Source organism: Haliotis rubra, unplaced genomic scaffold, assembly GCF_003918875.1.
Source record: "Haliotis rubra isolate DU_JTF1 unplaced genomic scaffold, ASM391887v1 Scf192, whole genome shotgun sequence".
Classification (NCBI taxonomy): Eukaryota; Metazoa; Mollusca; class Gastropoda; order Lepetellida; family Haliotidae; genus Haliotis; species Haliotis rubra.
This window is the reverse complement of record NW_025765914.1, coordinates 228449-254138: the sequence shown is the minus strand read 5'-3', so window position 1 is coordinate 254138 and position 25690 is coordinate 228449. Positions and strand designations below refer to the sequence as shown.

Sequence of the window (25690 nt, the reverse complement as noted above, 5' to 3'; positions counted from 1 at the left end):
ATGTATTGCTGCTTCATGCAACATGTTACATAGCAAGTTTCAAGGATTGACTCTTGTTAAAAACTATCAGTTCCACTTTGTTTTTGCAAGGTTAACCTTCTTTAATCTGCTTATTACTACATTAGAATGTATAAGCAATAAGTAATGGTAACTATAGACACAAAGGACCCCTAGAGAGATTTTGCCAGAGAGTGGGACTTACGCTAATTTCATTATAATCATGTATTTAAAGATGCAGTATGCATGGAAGACACCTTTAAAAACAGAAATATGCTCTGGAAATTTCATAGTATTTATTGGAACAATAATTGCTTCTAAAGGTTTCACAAAGTACCTAAGTTGTCATAAGTAAACACAAAGTCAGTTTGTCATCGTTTATTCATGACTATGTTCAATGTTTACTGTAAACATGAAAGTGACTAATTTACTGGAATACCATGTGACATGTTTAAAAATGTCAGTCTGGCTGGAATACAAAAATTCCATTTGGGATTTCGTTAAGATGGATCATGTGCCAAAACACATCTTTTCATTTGCTGTGACTCAGGTAACACTCCCCCACAGGTTGAGCCTTTCCTTACTGGAGCCAAAAGGCAGCACCTCCCCCACATGTGTAAATATCTGGCAAATTTTTCTACATCTGTGTTGTTGTGATGAAACTCTATGGACACTGTATTTTCAAACTTTGGGCAAACAGGTCATTTTGTACAAAGAACAGTGTAATTAACAAAGTGCCATGCTGTACAAATCCTTCATGAACTGTTCAGTGGTCCAGTGGCTAGAGTACCTGCTTGGTGAGCTGGAAGTGACTGGGTTGATTCTCTGGTGCTGTTGGATGAGAAACATTAAAATAGTGTACATGTTGTTACGCTTCCTGGTGATGTGGAGTAGGGGAATAAAACAGGAACTGATTGGTTCAGAACCAGCATACCATGTATACTATGTCTAGTCAGACAGACATGTTGCACTGAAAGCTGGCTATTACTTTAAAAACCTTTTCATCATACCAGCTTCTAAATGCCACTAAGGAAGTTACTTTAAAACTGGCATTAGTCTGAGCTGCAGCAACAAAAAAAACTAGATATTCCCATTGCTATATAAACAAAACAATCTTGATAATGACAGTGTCCCTCTCTTTATATATTTAGAATTTTTTCCTTAATATCAATGCTTTTCAAGAGATGCAACATAATGGACGGGATGGTCAGACCTCTGATAATAGTTTCATGAGATTTACCCTGATGGTGTAAATCATTGCTCATGATATTAATCACTGGTTTCACTGGTCCAAGTTTGAATATTTTCAGATTGTCATATTGATGGGTGTAGCAATAAACAAATATAATATTTAGGAATTGGTAATTGTGAAAATTACAGTAAGTGCATGTTATTTATCGTCTGTTTGTTTCCTTTCAGCCTGAACAGATGTTCAAGCCATGGCTGAAGGAGTTCCTAGGAGTGAGTATGCTTCAGTATATTTTCCAATTTGCTTTCATACCCATAGTTCTACCACATATAGTTTGTACTTAGTGACAACTGATCTTCAGCAACTTGAGCTTGTAAGAGACTCCTAACAGGATCAGCTGTTCTGACTTGCCTAACTTGGATGCTCATGGAGTCAGTCGGGCTGCCTTGACAGACCCTCATGATTATTTACACACTGAACAGCAAACAACAGAAACAACAACACCTGGGTAATATTGGGTACCCAAGTGGATTTAACATTCAGCCATGCCAAAGGCCTGGGTTCGGTTCCCAAAATATGTTCCTTTCCAAAGATAATCATTAAAGCTTGAATTGCTGAACTGTATAAGTTTGATATTTGGGATATTTTGTTGTGTGAATCTGTATGAGGGATAACACTTCTTTAACCTTCTGTTGATCAGCCTTAGTGTCACTTTCAGAAATGTTATCCTATATGACACTGTCGTACAACCGTGTTATCCTATATGACACTGTCATACAACCATGTTATCCTATATGACACTGTCATACAACCGTGTTATCCTATATGGCACTGTCATACAACCATGTTATCCTATATGACACTGTCATACAACCATGTTATCCTATATGACACTGTCATACAACCGTGTTATCCTATATGACACTGCCATACAACCGTGTTATCCTATATGACACTGTCATACAACCGTGTTATCCTATATGACACTGCCATACAACCGTGTTATCCTATATGACACTGTCATACAACCGTGTTATCCTATATGACACTGCCATACAACCGTGTTATCCTATATGACACTGTCATACAACCATGTTATCCTATATGACACTGTCATACAACCGGGAGAGAGGTACGGTGGGTAGCTAAGTAGTTAAGCATCACGCCAAAGACCTGGGTTTTGATTCCCAACATGGGTACAGTGTGTAAAGCCCATTTCTGGTGTCCCCCATTGCTGAAGTTGCTGGAATATTGCTAAAAGCGGCATTAAATAAACTCGCTCACTCACAACAGGGAGAGATACTGATAGTGTGCTCTGCATTAATTCTGTCTATATTGAAACATGCAGATGTTTTCATGTATAATTCAATGTCAACATGAGAACAATGTCCCTATGAGCTATATACAGACCACAGCTCACACCTACAGTCTGACATTTAATGAAACATGGTTTGAGGCTGTCTCAGGATGACCTTTATGTCTGCCAAATGGTATTTACTGTCGGGATATTATTGCATGTAATTACACAAGTGGGTGATTACTCCGGATCTGACACCCACACATTTGAAACAAAGTTCACATTTGATCTAATGTTCATTGAATGTAAATAGCATGGTGAAAACATGGTTTGATGTCAAGGTCAGATTCTACTAACAGTCAGAAAGAGAATGTAGACTAGACTGTAGCTTAGTCTCTGAATATATATAATTTTGATAGTAACAAATAAACCCATTTAAATTGAAAAGGGGCCCAAGTGAGATGGCAGATTTTGAACCTGAATGTGTGAAAATCTAGACTTGCTTCATTTAGGGCTTTTAACATTGCAGGGAGGGCCAGGCTGTAAGGAAAATAATGTGGTTCAGGGACTGTGAGACAGACTACATTGCAGGGAGGGCCAGGCTGTAAGGAAAATAATGTGGTTCAGGGACTGTGAGACAGACTAGTGGGTAGACCAGTGGAGTAAGTGTGGAGGTCTAGGTCAGGCTGTTTCTGGGGTTCCCAGGAATAAAACTGCGTTTCATCGCGCACTTACCAAAAATACATGCTGTCTCTCCCACCACCAGGTTATTCTGTGATTAGCTCTATTGTATGGCTTGCTTGTAAGTATAGCATTTGGACTGATGCTGTTGACATATCAATGCATTACAATTAGATAAACTGTCTTGTGCAAGTTAAGGACAACAAATATAAGCAGTGTTTCAGCAATATGAGGGATGGTTGAAGGAGTCAGGACCAGACAAACCCGTGATCGATAGTATCAGCAATGATCAGTGTTGTCTGAGTATTATGAAGACAACACCAACCATGGTACACTAACAGCTAGCCTCTGAAATGAGCATATCTTACAGAAAATAAAAGTTTTTAAATTAAATTGTAAATATAATAAAAAGGAGCCCAGAGGCTTTCTTGGATATATTTGCTTCAGGGTCTGTAGGACAGACTATAACCACGGCCGATCCATTTACATACCACCTACAAGCTGTGGGTTAAGACACTTCCAGTCACGATGAGGAACAGTTTGAAATGCAACAGGTGTAGTTACCATGAAATGTTTCAGTTGATTTAAGTACAAGATAGACCTCACAGCACTTCCCATTGGTTCTTGGTTCAAGCCTCATTTCAAGCCCAGAATATGTCCATTTACTTCTTGCTCTGTTCTAATGATATGGTTCTGTGATATATGTCAGCATCCATTGTTTCTTGTGTCTGTATTACTGGTGTAACGATACAGTAATTATGTATTATAATGCAATATGAAGCTCACAAAAATACATTGATTTACAACGCCTGTTACGATGCATTACAGTGCAGGATGTATTGATGGAAATGTATGTGAACAGAACTCTTCAAGAACCAGTTTATGCAGACAATATTTCCTGGTTAGCTATAAATAGCAGTCTTCAGAGTGCCCCAAGCTTATATGTTTCTCTCCTATAATATCCTATCTCTGCTGTCGTGATTTAAAAGCAGATATTTCAGGGTTGTGTCACTTGCCTGCAGATAGGAAGAGAATATGAATTTATGTAATACAACTACTGTATGAGGTTAAAAATATGTCGCACCCATATCATTGAGATATGTATCACATCGCATGGTCACTATGTTGTTACATAATAATAATAATAATGTGTCCATGTATATAACGCCAAACTCTACACCAGGTATGCTCATAGCACTAACAATCAATAAGGCATTATTGAAGTCCTAATTGATATAGAACTTTTTGTAGAGAAAGGTTTTGAGATTATGCTTAAAGTTTTCAATGGTTGGAGACAGCTTAAGTTCATCAAGGAGGGAATTCCAATTGACTGATGCCATGTTCTGGTAAGACTTGTAGCAAAATGATTTGAGGTTCCACTTTGGTACACAGAGCAGATTTGACGAGGGTGAACGCAGAGTTCATGTTGGCATGTAAGGAGAGAGGGGTTCTTGAAGATACACAGGTGCAATAGGTACCTCTAATCTGGACATTATCCCATGTGGTCATTTCGTTTAAACCAAGAATTTGTCACGGTTGTTCACACTGTTTCTCTAGCTTGTTACTCTATCCCTACCATTATGTATGTAATACCAGTAATCATTTTGCCATCCATGTCTTTCATGTTTCTCATTGCAATCCAATATGATTATATTTGAGGTGTGTAGTCATACTTGAAGCAATATAGACATTGAGATATTATGTACCAACTAAGCACGAAAGCCATTAGGGATTCTTGTCATGTCCCTCACGGTATAAGTTTGATGAATTATCGATCCCTTGATCCAACTGCCAGAGAAGAAGGTTGCCAAGATCCCAGTACCCACCTCAATTTCAACACCAAACTCTTTCATGAAAATACACAGGCCCAGTTGTAGCTTGTCAGATATACTTTCTCATGGTTTATTTTGTTGTTGATCATTCAGTTTGATGTTTCACGAGTGCTGGGTTACGGTTGTGCATACATATTTGCTTTTTTAACTTATGTCCCAGCTTATAAAGCATGGGGAATAAACATTCACTTGCTGTGTTCATGTACTGCTTTGTGTCTGAGCACAGAATGCAGGTGTGGTTCTAATATGGTAGAACAAAATTACTCCGGAATGCTTTAATGTCAAACCTAGCTGCAAATTTCCCATTGGAACCAATTATCTGTAATGTAATCAACACAGCTCATTTGGAATTCAGGGTCTTGTACCACTTAGTCATCATTGTGAACCAGAGGGATCAATTAACACCTGCTTGACTTCCTTCGTTATCTGGATAATACAGGCAAATAACACTAAATACAGTCAAATCCCGATCAGTCGAATCGCTGGGGACCAAGTAATAAATTCGACTTATCAATGTATTCGAGACATAGGCATGTCTATGAGGGTAGAAAAAAAGATGATCCAGTCCTAATTCCGCCGCCTAAGCATTTGTTTATCGAATGATTTCCATATCACTAATAGGGGCACCTTATGAGTTCCAGTCTGATTAGCACAGACAGTGATTTCCGTAAAATCACCAATCTGCCTTTTGAACTCACCCGTCAATGGCGGAAAGGTGTGAGCCGCGCTGGTTTGTTAATTGGATCAGTTTGCAACCAACTTCTCATTGACTGACTTCGGCTTATGTATACAAGATTGCTGTTGTTTGAATATCATGGGACCAAATTTCCTTCTCGAGTCATCGTGTGTATTTATGAGACGAACGAATTCGTGTAACCGGTATTCAAATGATGACAACTATAACAGGGAATGGTCGGGACCGACAGGTACTTCGAGTTATGCATTATATTCGAGACACCGACATTCGACTCATCGGGATTTGACTGTAAAACCACTGAATTACACCACTGTGATGAACACTGGTGCATTCAGCCTGTCTTTGTTGAAACTGTTAGGAGATACACTGCATGATATTACTGGCATACCCCTATAATTACTGCTATACCCGTAAACCGTAATATGCTTTACAAATGATGCGTGTTACAATATTGTTTTCTGTGCAATGGTATCGTGGGAAAAATAATATGACAAGTTTTCTTATTATCTTTATTGTGTAAGACAAAATCTTAACAGAAATATATTATTCACAGGTGATGTTTCCCATCAAAACATACTGACAAAAAAAGTCAGAATCGTGAAAGTGATTTTCTCTCAAGTTATCTCCCTAGTAGGCCTATCCATGGCAAGAACATAACAAACCAAACTGACTTCGACATTTCACGTTTACTGTACTTCTTGTGCTTCCAAAAACCTAACCTATCCAATAAGATCTTGACCATTTCTACTATTACTTGACCTGACTTTCTTCCTCCATTTTCTCAATTGTAAGTTTCCACATTCCAATGTACTAATCTAAGTGCCTGTGGCAGGATAATTTGGAAAAAAAATTCTTTTATTAAAAACTGAATGGTTCCAAATTTTCTGCAATTAAGAGCTGAAACAGTGAATTAGGAGCAAATATGAAACTGTAGTTACAACAATAGTAAATTGAGTTGAAATTACTCATTTCATACTGACTGAATGTATACCTTAGGCTGAATGTTGTCTGTTGAGAACATCTAGATTAATCCCTGAAAAATATATGTAAACTTGATTTATTGTTTATAGAACATTTTCTGGATGATTATCATTGTATGTCCAATATACAAGAGTAATTGCGGAGATAAACCTGTACAGATCCAGGGTTAGAACATGTCACTAGCAGCCTTATCTGGTCATTGAAGAGGTGACAAAATGGATTATTTGGGCAGACTTGTTGACTTGATTGATTGTGTGTTATCATACCTCGCTGGCAGGGATCAGTGTTCCAATTACTGGATTGTCTGATCTGGACTTGTGTATTTACAGGCCACTTTCTTGTAGAGGGAACATTGTGTGTGGTGTTTCGTGACAGAACAAAACAACATGATGAAGACATGAAACATCATCAGGTGAAGGGACAACAAGGAGCCCTGAATCCAGATTATTACACATGCTATATTTTGGATTACACTTTCTCAGTAAAGTACAGATTCTAGTACTTTTGTTGGGTCCCATCTGGGATTCGAACACACACTCACACCTAATCGCCAGCACATGAAGTCAGCCATCTAACCATCTAAGGAACAGTGACTTCCACAAAAATGGACTTTGGACAATTGGTAGTCCAGACCACGGACTTTGTCATTTGACATTCCGGTGACCTGCAATGTTTGAATGTTGCTTCACCCAATTGTTTCTGGATTGGACCATCTGTGCTTGTAGGCTTATTCCCAAGTGGTGGTCACTAAGACCAAGATTTTCAAAGCTCTCTTCGAGCTAAGATTGTCGTTAATGTTAATGTATGGCACTTACGACCACCTTAACACTGGGAGAGCTTCGAAAATCTAGGTCCAAGCATCTAATTCCTGCATCACTTCAGAATTTCCTCCTACGTAAATCTGACAAGTCATGTTGTAACTGCAATATCATTCAAGGTGGCGTTAATCCAAATTCACTCACTTATGTTCGTCCAACTTCAAATTTCTTTTCAAAGACATAATTGTCATGATGCTTCACTGATGCTCTCCACTGAGGCTCCGCTGAATTGTGAATGAAGCTATGAAAGGGATATCCTACTTTTTCATCTTCGCTGAACTAGCTTCAAACCAGGGAAGATTTCTACAAGCCTGGCAAAAATTGCTTATGTCTTTTTTGGGTTGTTTAAAATCCTGGCAGTTTCATGTTCACATGAAAAAGTTCTACTCAGCTATTTCAACTCCCACCATCCTTGTCAAGCGTTGTTGCTGAGACAGGTGACTGATGTATGGATTATTATTTGTAGCCAGGGGATCAAGTAAAGCTGACATTTGCATGTGTCAGGGATGAAATAAACACTTGGATCAATATGCATTAGTATATGGTATGAGGCATGGTATTGGACGAGCAGGGCTTGCGATGCACTGAGGCCTGAATGATTGGATGATGATTGTGATAGAGATGATTGATGGGGCAGAAAAGCCCCTAAGTGATGGTATTATCTTAGGAGGGTGTTTGTGAACCTGTCATGTATCTTGTATAGTCACACTGTTGCAGGTGCAGTATAAGATATTATACCACAGCCTTTGTCTTTAACACATAGTATTATTTAGACAGAAAATTCATCTGGTGCTTGTTTGATGCTGCAGTCATCATTATGTGGCTGTACCACAGTTTCTTAAATAATCCGATCCCCGACCGCGTCATACCAAAAGACGTTAAAATATGGTACTTGTTGGTCCCTGCCTGGTGCTCGGCATTAATGGGTACAGCAAGGATTGGCTCGGAGTCAGTATAATGTGTCTGTGTGGGGTATTAATGCTTCACTGCGGCATGGTATCTCAGTGGGCTAGCACTATGAAACCAGCTTAAGTCTGGGCTAGAACAAGCAGCCTCACATACACATACACACGCATGCACGTCGTCATATGAGTGAAATATTCTCAAGCACGAAGTTAAACCCAATTTCACCTCACCTCTTAAATAATCACATCTGACCTGCCACCGTTATCATTAAGTTACTGATGCAGCATAAGCTATCTATATTCATTTATTCATTCTGGATCAGTGAGGCCAGTGATTGATGTTATGACCAATTTCCCAGGGTATGATGATACACAACTGAGGAAAGAAATTGAGTGCTTGGGAACTATTCTGAACCAGTTTCTGAAAGAGACATGTATTTCTCCAGAGCTCATTCATTTCTGGTGTCCCACGCTGTGATTTTGCTTAAATATTGCTAAAAGCGGCGAAAACATAACTGACTTACTCACTCACTCAAAGACAATGACTCATAAAGATCCTGAATAGAATTGGTCTTCTGCAACTCTTGCTTGCCTCCCTAATGAAGATGAACTGGTTTTGAACAACCCAACCTTGTCTCCCTCACTCTCCATTGTTGTTTGTTTACATAGAAGACCCATGGTTACTGTTATCTTTCTTACCAAAGAAAGCTGTCATATTGTGACTTTCTTGAAATATTGTCCCAGTAATGTTCTACCCTGCCCTCTTACTCCCAAACCTTGAACATTCCTGGGGCAGTGGTGGCATCAGATTCTTTGCTGAGATAAGTTCTTGCAATAATCAAATATATTTATTTATAGTTGATGCCATAGCTGGGAGTGTTATTTTATTGAACAGTAACTCCTGTTACAGAGCAATCTGAGGGACTGTCGTGACTCCCACGCTTTAGCAAGGGCTCCGTTGTCACTGATTTAAGCATTTAGAACTTCCACTGGCACATCCTGAAACTGCAAAATGAAACCCCATACCAACTTGTACTTGATGTTTTGCTAGTCAAAGAACACAGACTTCAGTTGACAAACAAAGTGATGAGGAACTGGCCTGGAGCCATGAGTCAGGTCATGACGTTCTATAAAGTAAGATAGAATGATCTCATCAAACCCAGAATAATTCTGTTGTATTGATGTTCTTAATCGAGAATACCAAAACACAAACATTAAAAATGATTTATTATTGAGCTGCAGGTGCAACCTGTTTTTGTCTGGTGCAACAAGGTTATTGCCTAAGGTTGCACCTGGTGCAAGTAGGTTTCATTTCCTGAAATGGAGCCTTGCATAGTTTGATTGTTGCACAGTACCCTGATATATTTTCATAACGTTAAATAAATGGACTTGTATTTGTTTCCACAGAAACAAATTCAAGTGTAATCTTGACCTAGTAACAATATTTGTCAATGTGTCATTTCAGTGTATCGAGCGCCTCGAGCCATGTTTTGTGGCTCTCCACTGCCAGGAAGTTGGGGGCAAGAACTACGAGACGTCAATGCAGCATGTCAACCAGTTTGTCAAGTGAGTGGCCATATTATAATGCATGGAGTGTATTTGAGTGAACTCAGGTTCTGTTTAGTTCAGAATCCATGCATGGATGACAAAAAAGGCACAGAGGTTATCTTCCCTGATATTGTTCAAATCTTGTGTGTGTAGTCTGTTTGTATTGTGTGTCTACAGGCATTGTATGCTGTTTGATATGGGCCAAATATAGCTTATTGCAGTGTTCAATTGGAATGCTATATATATATTAACAGATTCGTACGTCAACTACCAAACAATGTCTACTGGGTGAGTTGAGGTAGAGTGATAAGAGAATGTATACTGTTAAAAAAAGTTCTTTGACAGTTGGTGTTAAAGGAGAACATAAAACAACAATATTCATGCATCTATTGTTTTTATTGCAGTGGGAAATTTAAGATTTTCAAGCTTAAAAATGAATCACAAGATGTTTTTCAAACTGACTGGCTGACGGTTTCACCGCTTTTAAGTCTCCAGAAGGATCAGAGGGGGTCAGTACAGAAATGGACTTCACACATTGTGGCGTGCCTGAATCTCTGCCTCACAACAACGAAGCATCGTAGATGTTGATTGCAAGGTGGGATGTTCTGCCATTCTACCTGAATGGGTGCACTGAGTTGTTGAAGGTTCTGAGGTCAGGGTGAGTATTGAGGAGGGGTCAAGGTCAGGGTGAGTATTGAGGAGGGCAAGGTCAGGGTGACTATTGAGGCGGGCAAGGTCAGGGTGAGTATTGAGGAAGGGCAAGGTCAGGGTGAGTATTGAGGAGGGGCAAGGTCAGTATTGAGTATTGAGGAAGGGAAAGCCATGGGAAATTAAGGGAGTATGGGTGGGAAGGAACTTTTGACGGGAAAGCATGAGTTTATACACTGTCACAAGAGGGTCACATGGATTCGATTTATGAATTTTATAGCCACCCAAAGAGGTTAAGCATGGGTAAGTGAGCCGAACATGCACATCTACTTGATCAACAAGCTCACAAACTTTTAAGTGGATAGGTAATATATGTTTTTCATGCCCTACCTTCAGATACAGTGCTGTATGTTGGCATTTGTGTTTTATTTGAAGTTATTTAAACATGTATGACACATCAAAGCATATTTAGAATGGTGAAAATCAATATATTTTGGGTATTGACTTTTGTACATGCTCGTATGTGATTTGGAGATTAACCTTTAACCTTGTTACTAAGTAACAAAGGATACAGTGGGTGACTACTTCTTGTTTATGGTATAGAGTTACGTGTTGATGTATATTTTTACACTGTTATCAAGCCATAAAGTCATATGATTCATTATTTGCTCACTAACTTCTAAAATGCCATCAAATAACTTGTTACGAAGGATTTATGTCATCATGCAGTTGGCAAATGGCAGTGTATTTTAATATTGATCTTGCAGAGGTAGCCCTCATTGTGTATAATCAAATCAGAAAACTGTTATACATCAACTTTTAGCTGGAGAAGATGTTCTAATTTTAAAATTTCGAATGGATATTGTGCTTTTATAATGGTTGATACCTAATGATTCACAGCACCTGCGATACAACCATAATCAATTGTGTTTCATGGTGCTGCGTTCATGCAAGAAATCTGTAAGAATTGATGTGTAATAAAGTGGAAGCCACCTTTATGCTCAGTACATAAAGACACTCATGCACTGAAAGTTCAAGTTAAGTCATCTCATTCGCCATAATGTGTTACCTAGATGCATTGAAGATTGACTGATGGCTGGTGCTTATTAAAACCATACATATCAAATTTATTATCTTTTTCAGAGTATATACAGAGAATTTAAAGTATTTTGATATAGATGTCAAGAATATAGAAACTCTGTAACATATTGTATAAGTGATGTCTATAAGGTGCAAGCACGGCATCGTTTATAAGCTGGAGCAGTGCCACTTTATATATTGAGTGGGGTATATGTTGTTATATGCCTCCTATGTTAGGTTTTATACCACGAGCCACAGCCCAGAGTTATGAAACCTAATGTAGGACTTATAAAACCAATATAAACCGAGTGATATTTTATACCACAAATTTGTTGTGCCAACATATTTTCATCGTGTAAGGGTTAAAAAAATAGAAAACAGGTGTTCAACTTATCTAAGTTGTGATGTGTCACGTGACTTTGTTTACCAATAAATAGGTGTAGCTTTTTTATTCATAGCAGGGTGCAAGTGATTATTCTCCATGTCCAGGCTCTTTTTCTTGATGGATTAAAAGGGATGGTTCTCACTGTCAGAAATCTATATCCCACCTAGGATATATCAAGATAACATGAACCAATCAGATCTACACATTCTGACCATTCTGACCATTGTGGGTATATCATAACTGTATTCTCAATATTATATAAGGAAAAGGTAACTAACTGACAACATTCAAGAAGCTCATAGAAACTAGGTGAAATTTAGTTGCAACAGATCCAGCTATTTTCATCTCAGGTGAGTGAGTGAATTGAGTTTTACTCTGCTATTAGCAATATTCCACCAATATGACGACGAGGGACACCAGAAATGGGCTTTACACATTGTACCCATGTGGGGAATTGAACCCCAGGGGCTTCAACATGACAAGCGAACGCATGGACCACAAGGGTACCCCACCACCTCATCTCAAGTACAGCACAGTCGAGAAATAAGAACCCAGTCACCTGTGTGACATCATCCATGCAACAGGTAGAGTTTACCAGGAGAGACATCAACATAAACACTAGGCTACCCCACCGTCCTTGGATTTGAACGCTCTTCATTAGGGGCATGATGCCACTTTGGTAGCCACTTTTGGTAGCTCAATTTCTTTTTTTACACAAATTTCTTGGTTTATAAATTTGTTTATTCTTTTTTAAATTTCAAGGTTTTTCCTGTTGTCATAATTGTGATTTCACGTTTATTGAAAATACTCGAAATTTTGAATTTATTGTCCCCCGCTGCAACGCGGAACGGGGGATTATGTATTCAGCGGCGTCCGTATGTATGTCCCGATTCTTGTTAACGCGATATCTCATGAACTGTTGTACCCAATATCTTCAAATTTGCTGACCGCCTACATTGGGGGATTATGCAGACACCAGTTGATGTGGGTGATCTTGACCTTATCTTCAAGGTCACCACGACACTTTGACCACTTTTCAAACTTATTTAAACGCGATATCTCATAAAACATTGCACCCAATGTCTTCAATTATGTCGACAGCCTACATTGGGTGATGATGCAGACACCAGTCATTTCAGGCATCTTGTATGTGACCCAAAAATAAAAAGTAGTAAATATGTTATAAATATTCCATTCTTTTGCAGCTGGGGACATTGCCATATTAGTGCTTCAAACAGATTCTTGTTATTTGATTTTTTTTCCCTTCAAATTTCAAGGTTTTTTTTCTCATTACTTCAATTACTTGAGGCAATTGAATGTACCTGCCAATGCCTCTACACTTGAATTTCAGCTATTTGTTTGCACAGGTGGCCTTTGATTACGAGATAGAAATACACTGAGAAAGAGAAATGGGAATTTTTTGTCATGGAACTTATGCAGTGGTTGACCAAATCAAGGGTGATGCATTAGTGTGATGAATGAGCCTCTCAAGGGTTAAACGTTTGTGTGATGAATGAGGGCGCACCTCAAGGGTTAAACATTTGTGATGAATGAACCTGTTACGGGTCACACATTCGGTCGTAAATGAGCCTATTATGGGTAACAAACTTGTGTTGTGAATGAACCTACGAAGAGTTAAACGTGTTTCAGTTTCAGTTGAAACTACACTAGGCAATCTCTGAATTTAGTCATATCAGCAATTTTTAGTCCCTTACTGCTTTCTTTATTGTTTTAATGATAAGCTACTCCAGGGAGTACATGGGAATCTTCAGGTGGTAGATATAACATTTTACAAGAGCACGTACAGCCGTTACCAGCAAATGTAACTAGTTTCATTAAAGTCTATATCCCAGTCTGCAAGATCTCCTGTGAGTTAAGCTGTTTCTGATCATTTGACGTTCTGGCTACCTAGTTACTTCACAAGCTGTCTCCGAGTATCTCCCATTATCATGACCGTGAGATCTTGACTTAGTAAAGTTTAGCTGAAAACATGCACAGAGACACGGACACACACTCACACACACATGAACACATCCACACAAGACAATCTCTGAGTCCTATCAAAAACATACATGGTGCATGCTGAAGTATCTTCAATACACTGATGTTCAGTTTGGCTTTTGAAGTTTTCCAAGATGGGCTGAATTTGACATTGGAATGGTTTCATCTGTGGGACAAAGAGAACATTTCCTTTGAATCTGCACAGCGGATGGTTATTTCAAAGGCTGTTATTCAGAAGTGCTTTGATAATCTCCAAATCTTACTAAATGATAAGCTTAGGGAAAAGGACTTTTATCCATGAGTGATTTTGTATTTATGAACAGCATATTGAATATCTGACTTATCTGCTTTCTTTATCATGTTTATGTGATTTAGTTGTAGTTCAGGTTAGAATTTATAGTTCAGGTTAGAATTTATATTTGGGGCCACAAGCACTAAAATCTGTAATGACAAGTTTCACTGTTCCTTGTGATAGCTGCATCCCCACTGTTTCCAGAGTTGCCTCCCTAAGATACTAGAAAGTGATGGATTCTGTCCTGCAATTACACAAGATTATGATGCTCATCAGTATCAACATGGTAAACATCTATGTGTTGTGTAAGTTTAGACTTTCTTCCTACATAAAGCTGAAACATCATGATGTAATGGTAATATTCTGTGCAATTTTGTACTCATTAACCAGCTTGAACTGCAACTGCAGATGACTGAGTGATTAATGAACTGCAAAGCTTTCAGATCATATACGCTTCTGTTCATTCACTCAAGATAGAAAATATTTCAGATGGTCATATTCTCAGGTACATTTATAACTGCCAGAGTTACATCCCTTAGTTGCCAGGATCTGCTGTTTATGTGTTTGCATCCAAGGTTCGTGATCAGTCAGTCCCATACCTGTGCTTCTGTATTTTCCTAGAAATGTAAGCATCTAGGATCAGAGTTGAATTGTTTTATTGTAATTACAATGAATTCTTTTCCAAACCCATCAACAGTTTGAATCAGGGAGTACACAGGGCTTGAAAAGTTCTTGAATTTTAGAGTGAAAAGGTCTTTAATCAGCATTTGCCTTGAAAATAAATCAAAGGACCTTGATTTACACCGCATTTACCATGTGAGTTGTTTATCCAAAATATATGAAATGACTTGGTATAAAAAATGCTGCATGTGATAAGATGTAATTTTTACTTTATAGCTGATTTTAAATACTTCTTTTGTGCAATGATTGCTTGAAGTATCCGCGTTCGATCGAATAAATGTGATTGCAATCCAGGATGATCTGGAATTATATTTCCCTTGAATATGTTGTTGAAGTCAAATCTGTACCAACAATGTGGATGATGTTTTCAAGAGGGAGTGTTTTATCTGTTTCTGTCTCTGATGCTGATGGCCCCATAGGTATGGTGTTGACCTCACAGGCACTTTGAGTCCTAGGTTCCTACCTGATGATGGTTTAGTGAATGGAGTATTTACCTTTCTCACACAAGTCCATGGTTCCCTCTGATGCTGATGGCCCCATAGGTATGGTGTTGACCTCTCAGACACTTTGAGTCCTAGGTTCCTACCTGATGATGGTTTAGTGAATGGAGTATTTACCTTTCTCACATAAGTCCATGGTTCCTCTCTGATGCTGATGGCCCCATAGGTATGGTGTTGACCTCTCAGACACTTTGAGTCCAAGGTTCCTACCTGATGATGGTTTAGTGAATGGAGTATTTACCTTTCTCACATAAGTCCATGGTTCCTCTCTGATGCTGATGGCCACATAGGTATGGTGTTGACCTCTCAGACACTTTGAGTCCTAGGTTCCTACCTGATGATGGTTTAGTGATTGGAGTATTTACCTTTCTCACGTAAGTCAATGGTTCCTCTCTGATGCTGATGGCCACATAGGTATGGTGTTGACCTCACAGATACTTTGAGTCCTAGGTTCCTACCTGATGATGGTTTAGTGAATGGAGTATTTACCTTTCTCACACAAGTCCATGGTTCCCCTCTGATGCTGATGGCCCCATAGGTATGGTGTTGACCTCACAGACACTTTGAGTCCTAGGTTCCTACCTGATGATAACCCAGTGGGTCAAGTGTTCGACCTGTTTCCAAATGAGTAAGTTTTCTTATACTCCTGACAGATGCTTTCAGATCTTTAAGACAGATTACAAACTTATAACAAGCATTTGTTTCCATGACAACTGAACGCTCCATTCCACACCATTCCTTAGAATGTCTTCCTGACTGTTCCATGAAAACTTGCTGAAATTTATATAATTTTTCACATCATTATTCTTCTTGTCATTCTCAATTACCATCTGAATCACATTTTTTATGAAGACAGTTCATTTTATGCTTTGCAAGGCTGAGTCTCGACTTGCTGGAATATGAATGGTTCCTCTTATCATGGCAGCATGTATTTGTTTATGCAGTTGTGTGTTGCTTTAATTATCTCTCACAAGTTTCAGAAATGATATTGCAGTTTCGATGATACCAGTTTGCTAATTGACTTCAGCTTCCCGGCTTCCTTGCTTTGGGTATCTGTGGCAGGAAGCAACATTGTGCCATGGCCTCCTACTCAACAAAAGCTCCAGAAATCCCTAACTCGGCAGATTGCCACACTTCATCATACCTTTCTGTCTTATCATGTATTTTGGATAATTGATTAATCAGAAGTGAGCAGGACTTTTGAAGCAACATTGAAGAAAAGATATGGCAGTTGCTCCACCCTGATTCTGAGATCATCTCAGCAAGTCCTCCAGCTGATGGTTCAGTCCTATGCTAATGGAACACTGGCTTGCTTTGGCACAATCATTGAGAATCTTACGTAAATTGAAGTAAACAGAGTGTCTCACTCAAAGCAATTTTTATGCATTATGTTTTCCACAGGAATTGTGTTCTGGAGATAATGTTTTTCAAAGAGGAACCACATGCACTTTGGTTTCTGTGCTGTGGAGGTGTCTGTCTGTTAAAGAGAATTATTACTCTGGTATCTGTGTCATCAGCATTCCTCTGCTGCTTTTGTCTCTACTGTAGCAATGTAAAACTCACATCTGAGAATGCTTTCATAGAGTCACTGCACCAGGCAATTTTGGGTTGGTACTGTAACTCAGGTTTGTTTATCTTATGCTTGACTGTTTCCCCATCATTCTGGCTCCAGAGGCAATATCACACCACACTGAATTGCAGAGAGTTGCATGAGGAGCACATGTCACTATCAGGGTTGGCTGAAAAGTTCTGAGCATAGCCATTACATCTGCATAGGTTGCTTATTATATATCAACATAATCCCCTCTTAGGTCCACATACTTCTGTAGGACGGTGGGGTATACTGGTTGCCAAAGCATTTGCTCGTCACGCCAAAGACCTAAGTTCGATTCCCCACATAGGTACAATGTGTGAAGCCCATTTCTGGTGTCCCTGCCATGGTATTGCTGGAATATTGCTAAAAGCGGCGTAAAGCCATACTCACTCACTCACTCATAGCTCACTCACTCACTCACTCACTCACTCACTCACTCACTCACTCACTCACTCACTCACTCACTCACTCACTCACTCACTCACTCACTCACTCACTCACTCACTCACTGATGGCGACATTCTTTGTATACTGCTTGGCGAAACCTTCTTTCTTCAGTTTTGTAAAAACTGGAAGCCTGATGGTAAATACGAAGTTCAAAGCATCAGTCACATCACCTTGCCAGCTGAGACGCTTCCTCCTACCGAGGAGGGGACGTTAGATGTTTCCACTGCTTTTACTGCTGCTTAGTCTCAGGGTTCATCCATGGTTACAAATTATGCAGGAACATTACTTGGCTCTGCTTCAAAACAATGTAAATTCTCTTGTGAGATGATGAATCTGGTGTTTTTCTGGTCAGTAGTCAGAAGTCTTGCTACTAGTATCCTGAAACCTTTTATACCATCAATTCATTCCTCAGAACGTTCTCAGCAGTCTCATGAGAGATGGCTTCTGTATGGCTTATGTGATCATCTGGCGTCCTTAAGCATGTCATCAAGTCGTCATGATCTTGGATAATCTTCAAGGCTTTCCCTTCCCTCTTGAATTCCTCTGCCCACCTCTTCACTGGGAAAGGAAGGAGCATCGAGTTGAAACTATGTCTAATAGAATGGCTGTTGAAGTTGAATAGCCATTTCATTAGGATATGACAGCATGGTGGCCAATTAGAAATATAACCTAAATATTGAAATATGCTGCCTAGTTGTGTACTTGGTTAGAATGCAGCCATGTAAACATGGGTTGTATTTCTCTTATATGCCAAGTGTTAAGGGCTTGCTTCACCTCCTTCAGTTCTTAGTTCAGAAACCCATGAAGGTCTGAGTTAGAATTGATCTTCATTAACTCATGCTTGTCGTAAGAGGCAACTAACAGGATCGGGTGGTCAGGCTCGCTGACTGGGTTGACACATGTCATCGTATCCCAATTGTGTAGATTGATGTTTATGCTGTTGATCCCTGGATTGTCTGGTCCAGATTTGATTATTTACAGACCAACGCCATATAGCTCGAATATTGCTGAGTGCGGTGTAAAACTAAACTCACTCACTCACTTAGTTCAGAAAACACCCCTAGCAGAACAAGATGCATATTCTCCCAACTCTGGATCTCCCTGTGTCCAAGGTAGCCCACATTTACATTCATACAAGCATTCCAGCATCCATGTCTATAGCATATTAGGACACATTCCACTCCAGCTTACACCTGTGTATAGTCCTGCTTTCATTTACAATGTTCAGTGATTAACCTATGATATACGAGGAATTATCTGTCACAAGTGAATTGATTTTGTAATTCATCATAATTACACGAAGCAAATAATCTATATTTTTGCGATCGAAGTGTGTTATGTAACTTGAGTTTTCCTTGGAAAATGTGAAACACATGGTTGTCAGAATCACAGATGGAGACAACTGCTCAGTCAATAAATTGTAGGGCCAACATCCCATAGCGCAGTTTGTTATGATTAGTTATAGACAAATGGATGATTATGATGACCATGCTCTATAGATGACTGTGCACTAGATTTTTATTCTCAGCTTCCTGTGAGGTTTACAAGTTTAACAGTCTTATTATCACCTTAGCCTACCCGGAGTTACCCATTCAAATCTTGGCAGAGCATAATATTATAGTACCACAAGCACTGAAACCAATGGACCTATTGGCATTAACTAGCAAACACTTGGAACATACAAAATTAGTTCACACAGGATGGATAATTTGTATTACCGTATTGTTTGTAGGTTCTTAAAAACAATGTGGGAAATTGTTTCCTTAAGTTAATCAAAGCTCAGGTCACAAATCAGTGAAGTTAAGCAGCGTCGAGCTCAGAAAGTCCTTGGATGGGTGACCGTGTTTGGCAGCTTGACTCCTGAGAGTTTCTAGGACTTGAGTCCTGCCCCACAACAAAGCATATGTGACACATGTGGTCTCACCTTAGGCAAGTGAGTTTGTTCAAAATTGTCTCTGTTCACCCAGCAGGAAAATGGGTACCCGGTGGAAAAAAGTCATATGACTATAACCTTCTAGCGCCTAACAGGCAGCTTGGGTTATCTGGGGTAATAATGTGCTGTGCCTTGATTGTTAGCGCTATGAGCATACCTAGTGTGGAGTTTGGCACTATATAAATGGACACATTATTATTATTATTAAGTGCACCACGTCACTTGCCACAATTTGATGCTATTTAGTACTGAGCCTTTAGAAAAGGACATATTATGTGTTTCGAAGTTGTTCAAACCACAATGCTAGCCGGCTTTAGTTGTGAAGCTTAATCAAACTGTTGGAGCACTTAAATGTCAGGAGAAGTAATTTGTCTCACAGATTTAGCTTAATTTGGTAATGAAGACTTGAATCATTTCAATTTATCCGATTTGTGCTAAAAGTCTCTGACTGGAATTTAATCAATGTTCTAAAACAATACAATAAGGCCTTCAGATCTATACCAATGAAGGTCTATGTCTAGACTTAGATAGTTGGTGTATGGGATTACATTAAGGTATTTGTGAAACCAAATTAGAAGGATGGCATGGCTTCCAAGTGCTGTAGAGGCCTGTAATGTGTTATCCGCAGCTCTGTGTGTTCTCTCCGCTCTCACTTCTAGGTCTCAGGTCGTGCTTCGTAGTCTAACAGTCATGGTCCCGAAGGATGCACAACCAATTTCTTCAGATTGTCTGGGTGGCTACTGATAGGTTGTCTGATTGACTGTGTATTGATTTTGATGTGTGAGGATTGAAGTTGATAACATGACAAATGTTGGTGATAGATTCATTATGCTATATAAACATGTACTTCCCTACACACACATCAATTCACACACCCACACACCTGTACGTTTACATATTTTTCAGAAATGTAATGATGCATTGTTTTACTGCTACCACCAGTAGTGTCATACATATTCGAGCATGTAACACATCCCTGTGTAAATGTGTTCAGTCTGTTTTTCACTTCCGTACAGGATCTGATGCCAATTTTTCATCTAGGTCTGTGTTTTAATTGGAACATTATTTGTTTTATTTTTGTCTGTTCATTGTCGTCTTTATCTATCCACTCACTCACTCACTCTCACTCACTCACTCACTCACTCACTCACTCACTCACTCACTCACTCACTCACTCACTCACTCACTCACTCACTCACTCACTCACTCACTCACTCACTCACTCACTCACTCACTCACTCACTCACTCACTCACTTATTCATTCAAACAATTCATCAATGAAAATCCAGTCATTTATTTCTTGCAAAATATTCTGCCCTAAATTCTTCAGCACTCAAGGCCAGATAATACACTAATACCATTCTCACGATCATGCCAAGTCTGTTTGTGTGTGTAGTCATGATCACATTTCTAACACTTGATGACCAAACAATATCCCTTGTTATACTGACTCGTTTGCCTTGTTTGGTCCTGCCTCTGAGTTAATCTCTCAGCAAACAATATCTACCAAGTCTCAATCAGATCAATCATTACATATCACATACATGAACCTGTTCATGCTTACTGGTAATCTAGTTGCTTGACATTCAACCTTGACTCATCAGTCAGTTGTCAGTGACGTATTGTCAATATGAACAACTATGGCGCCAAGGACGTGTTTATTTATATCCCTGTTACATATGGCAATTCATTTTAACCTTTGTGACAGCTCCAGTATATTAACTATATCTCCCTCTCAGAGGGTGCATGGTTATCTAAGATGCCTTAATTAACCTTGTTGCATCCTTTGGACATATGATGTTCCAGGGACATACGATGTTCCAGGGACATGCGATGTTCCAGGGACTTACTGTGTTCCAGGGACATAAATGTTCCAGGGACTTACGATGTTCCAGGGACATACGATGTTCCAGGGACTTACGATGTTCAAGGGACTTACGATGTTCCAGGGACATACAATGTTCCAGGGACATACAAATGTAGGTTTGAATCCAGCTTCACACTGATTATGTTTAATAGGGGTGACTATTGAGGGGGAAACAACTATTGGGATAGCGATAGTCTATTGCAACATGCTATTGCGATAGCGATAGTCTATTGCGACCAACTATTGCAATAGTTTTTTCTCTCCTTGAATTGTCTCATTTGAAGTCATTTCCCAAATGAATATAAAGTTTGTATGAAATAAAAACAAGCTGAACTAGTTTCAGTCTCTTCTTGAATAGCCTAGTCATTTGAAGTCATTTCCCGGGTTCGATTCCCCACATGGGTAATGAATATATAGTTTGGTGTGAAATACGTGATATTGCTGAAATATTGCTGAACTAGTTTCAGTCTCTTTCAGTCTCTTTTACTAACTGACAAGAAACTTGCAACCCAGATCAAGATTGTTCAAGAGGTAACAGGGGCGGATAACTCTAAAGCAAAGTGAACAAATCTGGTACTTCCTGTATTTTGCACTGCACAATTATCAACGGAAGTCAATTACTAAACTACCAATTGTCACACATGCTTAAATTGATGCATCCATAGTTTTTCGTTTCTATCATCGATTAATTGCTATCGGAGACTCTACAACTGCAATCCACCGATTGTTCGATGCATCGTTACTGACCTAATATTTGAGGTCTGTCAGCATCGTACCCTTTCTTGTGTGTCTCACGAAAGTAGAAACGTGAAGATCTGCATCACTTCAGTCTTTCCACCCACATCCAGCTGACATTCTGTCATATAACTGAAAAATTGTTCAAAGTGGCTGGAGCCCTAACTCTTTCACTTAAAACTTAAAAATTAAACCTAAATTCAGATGGCAGTCTCTACAAACAAACTCTCTGAATTATTTTTATAATATTCTGTAGCTGACACTGACAAATGTCTAAGCCCAAGCTTCTTTCCTGCAGATATTCTTATTCGACATATCTTTTTACAATGATTGCCAACAATCATGAACCTGTGATGGCATCTTAGATCATCATTTTCTCAAAGACCCTCATATTTCCCAGCTGTGTGTAGCTGTATTGCTTAGCTAGGATATATCTAGCAATAACAGCCATGTTTTATAGATAGCCTCTGATGCTACACAGACAGCCATAATCCAGTATTACTTCCTCTGTATAATGATTCTACTCACATCTCTCGGTGTGATATTAGTTACAAGGCACCATCCAATTATCAAAAGCAGTTTTTATTTTCATTTTAATACAATTCATGGTCTACAAGACTGATGCAGAGAATTGTTCATGAAGTAACTCATATGAGCCCCTGCAGATGTTCCATGCAATCAATGTTTGGGATGCTAGTTGTCTGGCTAATTCAAACTTCAGTGTTTTCTGCCTACAGAAATAACATTGCAGTATTGCTGTAAACAATCTTGTACATCAATATGCAAGGCAGCCGGAGGTGGGATAAGAGAGAATGTGATATGTGGAAGAAATTGTATGCTTTTGCATAATTGACATTCAAGTGATTTTTATGCTAATGAAAAGATCAAATTCACACAGAAATATCTTTCATTAGGTCATTTTAACCTTTATTGCGAGATCAGCAGAATATTCTGTTCCCCCTTGCCTAGACTTGCCTATCCCCTGTTGTTTACATGTTAGATCTCTGTGCATACCCCTGACAGGATGGCACCATAACTCATGTGACCTAATGACATATCTTATATCTGTGTTTTGAAGTAGGTACCACTGCAAAAGTAAATATGAAAATCGATCATTCAATCCTACAGTAAATAGTAATTGAGGTATTTATCCCAAAGGCAATGAGAAACCTATTGACATTTATTACATCTCGTTAATTGGAGACCCTTAAGATGAGACTACACGATTAGTAGCTAGTGGTAGTAAGACCGTGCTTAAGCACTGTGAATGTTGACTTACTGCGTTTAGCATTATCTTCGTTGAACTGACAGACCCATGCCATGTGTGCTGCTGTTGAATTATGGGAGTGAGTTGACTAATCCCCAAAACTTATTGGGGGGCAGAGGCAGTTTGGTAGCCCAGTGGTTAAAGCGTTCACTCGTTACGCTGAAGACCCAGGTTCGATTCCCCATGTGGGTACAATGTGTGAAGCCCATTTCTTGTCAGAAACCAGTGATCATGGTTTCGTCAATCCTGGTTTGCCCAAACTGAGTGTCTAGGTTTGTTAGCACCAGATCCATGCTCAGCTATTACTTGTGTGGTACTACCTAGTGTGAAGATCAGGATTAGATTTGGTCTTCAGTAGCCCATGCTTGTCGTAAGAGGCGACTAATGGGATCAGGTGGTCAGGCTCGCCGACTTGGTTGACACATATCTTCGTATCCCAATTGCATAGAAGAATGCTCATGATGTTGATCACTGGATTGTGTGGTCCAGACTTGTTTATTTGAAATATTGCTAAGTGTGGCAGTAAAAAGCATACAAGCAGCCATTTGTATACAATCCTACAACATAGTCATGATAATGATTCTCACAGAAGTACTGACTTGTTAAAAAATACTTAACTTACCATGTAAATTATGTTGAATTTGGTTGACACATGTCATCGTATCCCAATTGCGTAGAACAATGCTCATGATGTTGATCACTGGATTGTCTGGTCCAGACTCAATTATTTTCAGACCTCCCCCATATAGCTGGAATATTGCTGAGTGCAGCGTTAAAGAACCAACCAACCAACTAATGTGCTTCACATCATATATCGGCATCACTTCATTAAAGTAGCATGGCATGAGATACCTGGAAGACTGTTCAAAGCAGAGTTAAACCAAATTCACTCACTCACTCTTGGCTTAATTGGCTTAAATGAGTATCACAAAGGCTCTGTTGTGTGGTATTTGTATCAAGAATATGAAGCTTCATGAGGGGTGATGGATAGTCACAGTTAGGGGCTGACATGCATTACAAGGGGATTTACAAACCATTATGACATCATAAATTGTTCAACTTCTTAAACTTTTTGCCATACTTTTTAGACACTGCTTATTACTATTAATGAACTTAAAAGGTTGGAAGATTTATTATGGGTACAAAATATACCTTTGTGTCTTTTGATATCTAATATATTTATGATCACAAGTTGATCAAAGTTTAAAATTCTTTGGCAAGTGCTTGATGTATGAAATATGCATCTACTCGTGTCGATATAATTGATATAAAAAGACACTTGGAGGAGATTCTGTATTTAGCCTGGCTCCTCTGTTTGGTTGTATTATATGACTACATGTTGTATTTATGTGTACAAATTGAATGACAGTCCTGTCATTTGTTCCTCGGGCCATATTTCTCCACTCCTTATATCGTGATAGTGGGATTGCTTGTAAATAGCATTTCAGTTTAAGCAAACATTAACAAACCCTTGATATATAAGGTCGTGACACAGAACGAGAAGAAAAGAGTCTGGAATTATCACAGCAAATTCCCGTTGTGATTTCTATTTTGAAATCAATTGAGGTCATGCAGAGGGTAGGCACCACCGCTTTATTTAGCTATTTGATGGAAATACCTGCATATGTTAATGCTAAAACTGAGATTTATCCAGCTCTGTGATGTCGGATCAAGGCGAAAGGGGCGGCAGATTTAGTTACAGAATTGCTTACCTTACAAAGACTGAAGATAATTTTCTCAGACAAATCATTCCAATATACAGGGGCACAAAAGAAAAAGTAAATGTTGTCAGGGTTGGTTAATTTCCTGATAACTTATTTTGACCTAAAAAGAAAACATTTAAAATCAGATACCAATTACCCAATATGCACAAAGCTCAGTACCTTACTATATTGCTTATCTCCCTTGTCTATAAGAGCATAAAGAATCAGCTCCAAAGTTCAAAGTCAGATGGAAAGTTTTATTCTTATTTTCAGACAGACCCCCACTCACACTCAAAACTTGATTGTGATAATAGTGACATGTTTTTTTGTCTAGCGAATTCTGCTTCACAATGATTTATGAAGCAGGGCGTGGGTAGAGCTATTGATATGTCAAGTTTTTGCACAGTATATTTTCAAGCTCACCAGACTGAAGGTCAAGATGGGCTGTGTCATGGGCTGTAAAGTGTCTGGCATCCGCCATGCCTAATCTGTCATGCTTGTAAACATCATGTTCCATGTCATGTAAACGTCTCACTGAACACCTCACCAATGAAGCTAAAGCTTCAAATGCTCGTTCCTACCATGATGACGGCCATATTTGTTCAAGAAGT

The 25690-nt window shown here is 39.0% G+C and overlaps 1 protein-coding gene across 1 annotated transcript in view; it reads left to right on the top strand.

The window, feature by feature from the left end:
- The window catches only part of LOC124274610 (inositol polyphosphate-5-phosphatase A-like), a 138660-nt gene that overhangs the window by 35667 nt on the left and 77303 nt on the right, over positions 1 to 25690 (top strand). The window contains exons 2-3 of the mRNA XM_046709976.1: positions 1417 to 1458; positions 9863 to 9963. Of these exons, the coding sequence (XP_046565932.1) occupies positions 1417 to 1458; positions 9863 to 9963 (143 nt within the window). The remainder of the gene's footprint in view (positions 1 to 1416; positions 1459 to 9862; positions 9964 to 25690) is intronic.